We start from the raw sequence: 9658 nt of genomic DNA, 5'->3' as shown, positions 1-9658 counted from the left end.
GACCAAAGTACTGTTATAAAATAAATTAAATGTTTTTAACGGTTACAACTAACTTATAAACATTACCATGGTTATAAATTAATGTCACAAAAATAAAACATTTAATTATAAATGAGTTATTAAATTACAATGAATATTATTGTCTTAAAAAAAACAATTTTCCACGAAAGTATTTTTTTCCTTTCTCATTCTCAACGTCATTCTCCATATATATAATATTTGATTTTTAATTTCTCTCCCAGTTTCTTCATCTTAATCTCGATCATATTTCTACACTTGAACTTAATTAAACTTTTATTTATATATACACTTTTTTTTTCTTATTTACATATTGGGTATTTAAACCTCTTGTTTTCATCAATTTAACATTAGTACAAAACAAAAATAACTTAAATCAATGTCAGAAATATGTATTAACTATAACAATCAGTTTGTTGGGTAAGTTCCACCCCACACACATGGAAGGTGTGACGATCTGGGTACAACCGCTGTTCATAACGTCTTTGATGGTTAGTCCCCTTGTCATCAGATTACAACTTCTTTGATTTTTAGATATCATATAAGTTAGATGCCTTTCTCATTATTATAGAAATTTTTATTCATCCATTCATGTTTCTTTCAAAAATAGAAATTTTGGGAAGTGAATAAAAATAACGTATTTCATTTAGCCTCGTCCTGCCATCGACTAGCATTGTGGTTTCGCTAAATCAAATTCATTCTGTATTTTTTTCTTTCTACCTGCCTTTTGATTGATAGCAAAATAAAGTAATAGATTTACAAAATGATATCATAGATAAAACTATAATATGCGGTAATAAAATCAAAAGAATAAAAGAAGAAAAATATAAAAAAAACATAAACATAAACATATAAGATCTGAACAATATTGAAATATAAGAAAAATTAACTACACCAAAAACAAAAGAGAAAATCAACCTTAGTTTATTTCAATGGTGATAAAAAAAATAATAATGAAAGGAGAGTCATTTTATAGTTATTAGAATTAAAAAAAAGGAAAGAAAAAAATTATGATAAATCAAAACTTGAAACTAATTTGGTTGAGGAGGTACAAATCAAGGAGGTTATAGTAGGACAAAATCGGAATTCGTTGCATTTAAACCTAAAATCTCCCAAATCCGATCTATTTGAAACAAAAAATATTTTAACCAGAATTAGAATTTGAAATATTTTCCTCTTTGTATCCAAACAAGTAAAATGATTTCAAAATCCGCTAAATTTGAGGTTGCAAACAGCGGCAAGAGGCTCTCCTGCTACCGCCCTCGAGAAAAAAATAATAACATTTTTGTAATTTATTTTATCCCATCTTGGTATAATTTTTTTTTTGGGGTAAAAATTGTTTTCTAAGGGACCCGTCTTCTTCTCTCTCTTCTTTAGAAAAAGAACCCTAGCCATAGCCACCTTCTCTTCTCTCCTCCATAGCCTCCAGTCAGTCACCCCTCCCCTGTCTTCTCCGGCGGCGCGTCCTCCGAGCAGCGGCGGTAGCATCCTTCCCCGACGAACACCAGACTCACAGCAAGCCCCGTTGTGCCTCTGTCCTCTCTCTCCGGCGACAAATAGTAGGCCCGGACGCGTCTCCCCTGCAACGCGAACATAGATCTCCATTTACAGCAAGGTGAGTGAATGCTCTGTATGAATTTTGGTTCTAAATTTGTGGCTATTTGATGGGGATTTTACGAGGGTATGTTTTTCTGAAATTTGGGAAGTTTTGGACTGTTTTCATGAGTTTATGTTTGCTGGAATTTGAAGATTCTTGGACTATTTTATGAGTTTTTGCTTGCTGAAATTTGGCGATTCGTGGATTATTTTTATGAGTTTATGCTGATTGAAATTTGGGTATTCTTGGACCGTTTTTATGAGTTTATGTTTGCTGAAATTTGAGGACTCTTAGACTGCTTTATGAGTTTATGTTTGCTGAACTCAGTGGAGTTCTTTTCTTTTAAAATAAAGTAATCTTAAATTGAAGTTATGATGTATAGGTTGGATTTTGGAGTTTCAAATTTCTCCAATTTCTCTTCTCTCGGTGGAGTTCTTCATCCAGCAGCTCCGAAAACCCCAATTGCCGTATCAAAACATTTTCCAAATTTCCAAAATGAACAGGCTGTTGTTTTTCACTTTAAATCTTCAACCGCTGTACCAGAGCCCCAAGCTTTTTCTGCATCATCAATGGCGAGGAATAGCCAAGGTTCGACTAAAGTGGGTCAAGAATCGAAGCCTCGATCACATCATCGACATGGAGACCGATTTGAAGGCTGCTTCCCTCCTCAAGGATGCCATTAAACGCTCCTCCACTGGCTTCATCACAGTTAAATCCATCGCGGATTGGCAAAAGCTGCTCGGCCTCACCATCCCCATTCTTCGATTCATCCGGAGGTACCCAACTCTCTTTCACGAATTTCCTCATTCTCGTTACGCTAATTTGCCTTGCTTTCGTTTGACGGAAACCGCAATGTTCCTAGATCACCAAGAGAGTAGTATACACCAAGTTCACGAGAGCGATACTGTCGAAAGGCTCTGTAGAATGCTTATGATGATGAAAACTAGGGCTCTTCCACTTCATTCGTTGCGTCCTTTGGAGTGGGATCTAGGTTTGCCATGTGGTTTTGAGAGATCGTTGATTCCTAAGTATCCGGATCATTTTCGGTTAGTTAAGGCCCCAAATGGCGACTGGTGTTTGCGGCTTGTGCAGTGGCGCGACGAATTTGCAGTTTCTGCTTTGCAAAGGAGTAATGAGAACTCTGAATCCGGAGATGCATATAGGCAATTTAAAAGGGGGCGTACGACATTGGCATTTCCAATGAGTTTTCCAAGGGGATATGGAGCTCAAAAGAAGGTAAAAGCTTGGATGGAAGAGTTTCAGAAGTTACCATACATTTCTCCATATGAGAGCTGTAGGCAGATTGATCCCAATAGTGATCTCATGGAGAAAAGAGTTGTTGGGGTTCTGCATGAGCTTTTGAGCTTGACTCTTCACAAGAAGACTAAACGAAACTATTTGAGAAGCTTGAGAGAGGAACTGAATCTTCCCCATAAGTTCACTCGAATCTTCACCCGGTATCCCGGAATCTTCTATCTCTCTTTGAAGTGTAAGACCACGACTGTTTCTATTAGGGAAGGGTATCAGCGAGGAAAGCTAGTGAACCCACATCCTTTGGCATCTCTAAGGGAAAAGTTTTATCATGTCATGAATACTGGATTATTATACCGTGGCAAGGGTGCTGCATTGATAGCAAAAGAGGGCATTTTGCTTGATAACACGACCGAGGAGGTAGTGGAGGATGGTTTGGATGTCGAATTGGATGAGACGGGTGATGAATGCTTTGAAGATGAGAACTCACAGGCAGAGGAATCCGACTCAGATTAATAGAGTTAGATAACTGGATCCTCCCTTTGCTATTTGCCAAGAAAAGGGGGCAAAAATTATTACCTCCTGGATACATATGAGAAATGTGAGCAACTCTTTTCCTAGATATTTTATTATGTATGCTGTTATGCTAAAGTCTTCTTGAAGTTTTCTTTCTTCTTTGATACAATACAAGTACAAGTTTTTCTTTATATTTTATGTTCAGCACTTACCTAGGAGGACCTAAAAGATTAGGACATTAGGGAGCAATCGTCGTGGTTTCGGTGGATCGTGTGATATCCCTTTGTTTGATTGCAGTTTCATCGGTAGATACGTAAATTGAGGGATCAACGTTGTCCCATGCAACTCAGTGCTGTATAGTTTGTGGTAAAGACATAAGCTACGGAGGAAGGAGATGAATTGTAGAGACGCAGATTTGGAAAAACGGTGCTATCCACTTCTCCCGACTAGGGTAAAGAAATGCAAGAGCTTTGCAATGTAAGAAACAAGTCATGATGATGACATTCATGCTAAACTTGATTCAGCAGAAAGTTGAAAAAGGATGTGGATGGTAAAGGAATTTTATATTTGTCATTTGTTTGTATGGGATGGGAATCGGTTCAGTTTTATTCCTGTTTAGTTGCATTAAAGGCTTCTCTTCTCTAAAGTAGGAGAAGGTGACACATTGAGATACATTTTGTTGGCTTTTTTTTTTTTCTCTGTTTTGAAACCATATCCAGAAATTTAATCGTTTGCTTGTAAATTCTGAACAATGTTGAGACAACCTAAGCTATACATGACTTTTTACGATGCTCGTGTTGTATCGAAATTTTGAATTCTTCTGGTTGCTGTTTCAAAGAGATGGTTGGATTCTGTTATATTTTTAGTCTCACTCATTCTCCAGCTCAACCTTCTCATAACTCAGTTTGTTTGAAACCATGTATAGCTAATTCTGAGTTTCTCCCATCCGAATTGGAAGTTAGCTACTGAGAGCTAAGAAAAAATGTTTTTTTCTTTTTCTTTTTCCTCTGGAACCATGCCCAAAAATCTCCATCTTGAAAGTTCTTATTTTCTTTCAATGTTTTTCTTTAGCTCATGTTTCTTGTTAGATTGTGTGTGTATATATATATATTTTTGTATGATATATGCTTTTTCTGAATGAAACTTTTGCTCGGGCTATAAAGGATGGCTTGTCTGCAAAGATAACTATTATAATTTAAAAAATGTCTAACTTGTTTTGAAATTTGAAAATATAAGAAAATATTATAATTATTATTTTCGAAATTTTAACTGTTACAATTTTATCCTTTTTGTAATATTATTCATATCTGGCACACGTTCTTCTTCTTCGTTGGAATTTTCTTTGTTGGGATTTACTTCGTTCGCTTTTGCTTCGTAGCTTCGTTCGCAGTTTCGTGTTGTGCACAATCTTTTTTTTTGCTTCGTTCAGCTTCAGCTTCATCTTCAACTTCAGTAGATTTCGCGTGCATTCTTATTCGTAGTTGTGATTCTTCGTCTTCGTTGGGATTCCTCTTCGCAATCGAGTGTTCGATTTTTTAGAATTTTCAGAGTTTTCATACCTGTTTTAATTGTTTCTTTTAATTGATTTTAGCTCTTCATATTCTTAGGTTTTTTTCATCAATTTGATCTTGTTTGAGTGTTTCTATTACATTCGTTCTTCATTTTATTCCTATTCATTGTTTTAATTATTTGTATATAATTAATTAATATTTAAGGTTATTCTTTTTTGTCATTTTCATCCCTTTAAATTTGTTTATAGAATATAGTAATATAATTTATTGATATAAAAATAAAATAAATTATGTTGTAAAAATATGATATAACAAAATTTATTGATAACTTTTTTAAAGAAAAAAAATGTACAAAAACGTAAAATAAAAACACAATTTCTAAAACTCAATAACTTAGGTTTGAAAAAATATTCAAAAAATAATTTTTAATAATTACAAAAATAATTTATTTATATAGAATTTATAACAGCGGTCCTTATTTATCACCCAGTTTTGAAGAATGGTCAAATAATTATTGATAATGAAAAATGTTCGTTTGTATTTTTTCAAACTATTTTGCAGGTTTATTTTTTACACTTTTACCCTTTCTCTTTTAACTTTCCTTTATCTCTCATAAATTCTATCATTCTAGTTTTTTTTCTTCAACCACTATTGTTATAAATTTGATAAGTTGACACAAAATTAACCAAATTTAAGGATACATCACATATAGGGAGACGACTAGGGAGGAAGACTATGAGAAAAAATTATAGCCGAGTTCAGGGTATGGTAAGGGAGACAACAATCAAGATCAGGGAGACAAATCTTGTTAGGCGATGCACAAACTGATGGAATTGAGCGAGGGAACGGTTGCAAGGAGAGAGACCTATATGTTGAGTTTCTACATATTACTTTTTGGTTTGAGGTAGAGTGCTTTATATTTTTGTATTAATTTTTTGAAAACATACACCTTATTTCTTCAAATTATTTTGTTCCGCCCTTCACCTTCGTTGTATTTGTTCCGCCCTTCACTTTCGTCGTATTTGTTCCTCCGTTCACCTTCGCTGTATTTGTTCTTCCGTTTACTTTCGCCGTATTTAATTTGTTCATCCGTTCACCTTTGCCGTATTTAATTTGTTCATCCGTTCACCTCGTCGTATTTGCAAGTAGGAAATTTCTGAATCCTAATTCAATTTAATTTACTCAAAAAAAAAAAAACCATTCAATTTAATTATTGTTTTATTTTTTCTAGTTTTCTTTTCTACTTCTACTTTGTTTACGGAAACTCTTTGAAATAATTTAAACATCTTCTCATTTTCTTTTGCTTTTTTTCCTTTTATACATAATAATGAAATCATATCTAATCCTATTAACACAGTATCCTATATTTGAACTGTGAAAATCCACGAAAATGTCGATGTTTTAATTTTATATGAATGTTTTATGAAAATATTTGATGGATATTTCCGATGAAAATCATAAAAATTAATGGAAATTATATGAAGGAATTAATGGTAGTTTAATTGGGTTATAATTGACCATTTTTAATCCACATATATAAAATAGAATTAGAATTTATATAAAAATGTCAATATCAATAAAAATTATGTAAAAAAACAAATTAACAAATAAGACTTTAATTATAAATTAATTATTATATAATTAGTCATCTGTAATAACCATACTCATAAAATCAAATTATTATTTGTATGGTCATGCAAAATAAAAGAGATATCAAATCTTGATTTATATGACAGAATACAGATGATTGTTAAAATTTTTAATTATTAATGATATTAAAATTGTGTAAATAAATAAATATCACAAACTTAATATTTAAGAATTCACAACTTTATCATATTGCAATAAACTAAAAAAAAAAAACTACATAATTAAAACATATTACATGTCGGGAGGTTGGTCATGACTCGAGAGAGAACTAATAGATACTTTCTTAAAAAAAAAAAAAAAAAAACCTAACAGATACAATTAAAAATCATTAAAATAATTCTGAAATGGGATAGGATGGGACTTGGGCAGGAAAATACCGGTGTGTTTAATTAGTTGTATTTAATTGGGTAAAATACACTTTTAGTCCGTGAGTTTGAAGATACGTTTCTATTTTGTCCTTAAGTTTCAAAAAGTGATACTTTAATCCCGACCTTTAAAAAATGATTCTAAATCGTATCTGAGGTTAAACTTCTGATAATAACAATAAAGAAAATACTGATGTGGCTTGATGAGTGAGATATTTGTTCAATTTTATATTATTTTTAAAATATGATCCTAACAGCTATAAAATCCCAGTGGTTGAAGCCCCAATTAAAGGCCTCACAAGAGCTCCATAACGAAAGTTGGGAAACAATCTTCATTGATACTCTTTTCAAGCTTTGGGAAAATTGATTATTATTGTAGAATCTGGTTCAGAAAACTTGCAATTATTGTAGAGTTAAGTTGAGCTGGAAATATATTTGTACAATTAACCATTGTTTAGTTGAAATTTTTTTGGATTGGTCGAAAATTGCAGGCGAATAAATTAGCCATCTAGGGTTTCTTTGATTTCGGAAGGTGATCGGATCCATCCCAACAAGGACAAGTCAAGTAATGAGGTGCTCTAAATTGGAAACATTTTGAAGAGAGGAAGAGAGATGGAAGGTGGAAGAGAATATCACAGGGGAGGAGGAGGGAAAAGAGAGAAAGAGAAGAGGAAAAGAAAAACGAAAAAGAAAATGACACGAGTTGAAAATAATATAAAATTGAATAAATATCTCACTCATAAAGCCACGTCAGCATTCCGTTAGTGTTATTAACCCAAGTTTAACCTCGAGGGACCATTTAGAACCATTTTCTAAAGGTCGGGGACTAAATTGTCACTTTTTGAAACTTAGGGACCAGATAGAAACCTATCTTCAAACTCAAGAACTAAAAGTGTATTTTACCCTATCTATTTTGTTTCCAAGCATTGAAGTGTTACATTAGGCTTCAGTTTCCTAATATTTTACCTAACATAACCTTCTTAATATTACACTTCGGTGCAAAGATCAATTTCCCAGTGGCCAATCTAAGAAAAGACTTGCGCATTTTGGACTTTTTCTTGACCATGTTGAAATTATATAATTTTTGCTAAGGCATTCCATAGATAGGTTGAAAACTTAATTAGTGCATAATCAAAGAGAAAGGACAATGCACAAAAACATGAGAAAAATAATTTTCATTGATTTAAATTAAATAATAGCAAGATACAACGAGTTCTAGCTTAACCTTCTTCTCTTTTGAGCTTGAAGTGAGTTTAAACTCACTAAGGAACGTTGAAGAAATGAAATAAATGAATAACAAATGAATTGAACTTGAATTAAAGCAAGAACAGAATGTAACGAGACTAGGGTTTTCGAAAATACAAAGAAATAACAAAAGGAAAAAGAACAATAAATTTAAACTATCATCTAAGGCTGAAACTGGAATGAAATGGATGCTAAGAGATCATGATCCATGCTTGAACTGCTGAGGAGACTCTCCCTATATACGGCTTCAAGTTGGTTTGAACTCCTCACCAAAATAGGAGGAAAGGGTTGAGATTCTTCCAACTGCTCGAATTTGACTTGGATTGGGCTGAGTTTGTTAAAATAAATCACATATGAGATGACTTCCGTGCCCCTCATAAGCAAAAAGAGCGTTTTAATAAATAGTCAAAAATGTGTCAACACCCTATAGTTCCTGCAGAGTGAAAATCTGAGAGGTTTTACCAAGTTTGACCACGTTTTATATCAATTTATCTCAAAACACCCTATATTGCAATTTATATCCTATTTTAAGAATACGTAAATACTTTTAATTAAAAATGAAGGAAAAATGTTCGTTTTTATAGTCAAACATGCCTCGATAGTAATGTTTCTGCAGCAAAAAGTCAAACTTATCAGACATTCATTTAGATTACAAAGTTTCCTTAATTTCAACTTGTTCCTTATTTAATTCCTTGATAATTATATTTTCAGCTTGCAACGTGTTTACTTTCTATTTTTACCCTTTAAATATGAGCTAAATTCTCGTTCCCTAGCTCGATTATGGAGAGTTAGCTAGTTTTTGAAACATGGCAAAAGGTGTTTCCCAACCGTTTTATCATTTAAAGTTTTTTTAATTGTTAATAAATTAATTTGGTCGATTAATGATTTAACTAAAATCAATACTGAAAAGGTTAAATTTTCCCACAGCTTGAGTGATTAAACCAAGGAGATGAAGACTTCATGCATAAAGACTCTACTTAAGTGGCCTAGACATAAGACCTTAACCCTAAGTTGCGATTGATTTTTTATATAAAACCAAGGACTTAACTGTTGGGATTGGTGGAGTTAAAACAACGTCGGAACAAGCTAGGGATAAGTTGGGATCAAGCCGGGATGCGTCGGGGTCGAAGCGGGGATGAAAACAGGAAAGTGGGGCGCTGCAGGCCATATGGGCCGATGAGGTAGCGCCGCAGCATTGTCCTGCTGTGCGAGCGCGGGCGTTTTTGTGTCCGTAGCGCCATACTGCTGTTTCGATGTTTATAAATTCGTAGTCTTCGGGTTTTAGGGTTTACCAGCCGAACAAGGGGTTCTTAGCAACCGTTTTTCAGGCTGTTGACATCTTTGCCTGACAGATGGGAGATGATGAAGACTGCGGTGTCGAATTCGCCAGGGGAAAATAGCTTGAAAATTTTCAGCTATTTGTGATGCTGCCTTATTTGAAGAAGCCCGGAGAAAATTAGGGAAAATGTATGCATCTACTTCAGGGGCAGAAAACGGGGTTGAAT

At 33.7% G+C, this 9658-nt stretch overlaps 1 protein-coding gene across 3 annotated transcripts; it reads left to right on the top strand.

The window, feature by feature from the left end:
• The first annotated feature begins 1340 nt into the window (after positions 1-1340).
• On the top strand, positions 1341-4171 carry LOC111023010 (Ubiquitin carboxyl-terminal hydrolase family protein). Of its 3 annotated transcripts, none has more exons than XR_002603056.2 (3): positions 1341-1633; positions 1998-3467; positions 3588-4171. XR_002603056.2 is itself a non-coding variant. In XM_022300349.2 (2 exons), exon 2 carries the CDS (start codon positions 2111-2113, stop codon positions 3380-3382), a length of 1272 nt encoding a protein of 423 aa, XP_022156041.1. In that variant the 5' UTR covers positions 1341-1633; positions 1998-2110; the 3' UTR covers positions 3383-4171. The 3 variants fall into 3 exon arrangements, 1 of the variants encoding a protein (XP_022156041.1); XR_002603057.2 differs by having other exon boundaries at positions 1342-1633; positions 3680-4171; XM_022300349.2 differs by having other exon boundaries at positions 1998-4171.
• The last annotated feature ends 5487 nt before the right edge of the window (positions 4172-9658 follow it).

This window comes from Momordica charantia (assembly GCF_013281855.1).
Source record: "Momordica charantia cultivar OHB3-1 chromosome 1 unlocalized genomic scaffold, Mcharantia_2.0 BLBB01000001.1, whole genome shotgun sequence".
Classification (NCBI taxonomy): domain Eukaryota; kingdom Viridiplantae; phylum Streptophyta; class Magnoliopsida; order Cucurbitales; family Cucurbitaceae; genus Momordica; species Momordica charantia.
The sequence above is the reverse complement of the archived record's forward strand: the minus strand, read 5'-3'. Positions and strand labels throughout refer to the sequence as shown.

Excerpts from the sequence above, each read along its gene's own strand:
- LOC111023010 (XM_022300349.2), top strand. The coding sequence starts at position 2,111 with ATGAACAGGCTGTTGTTTTTCACTTTAAATCTTCAACCGCTGTACCAG.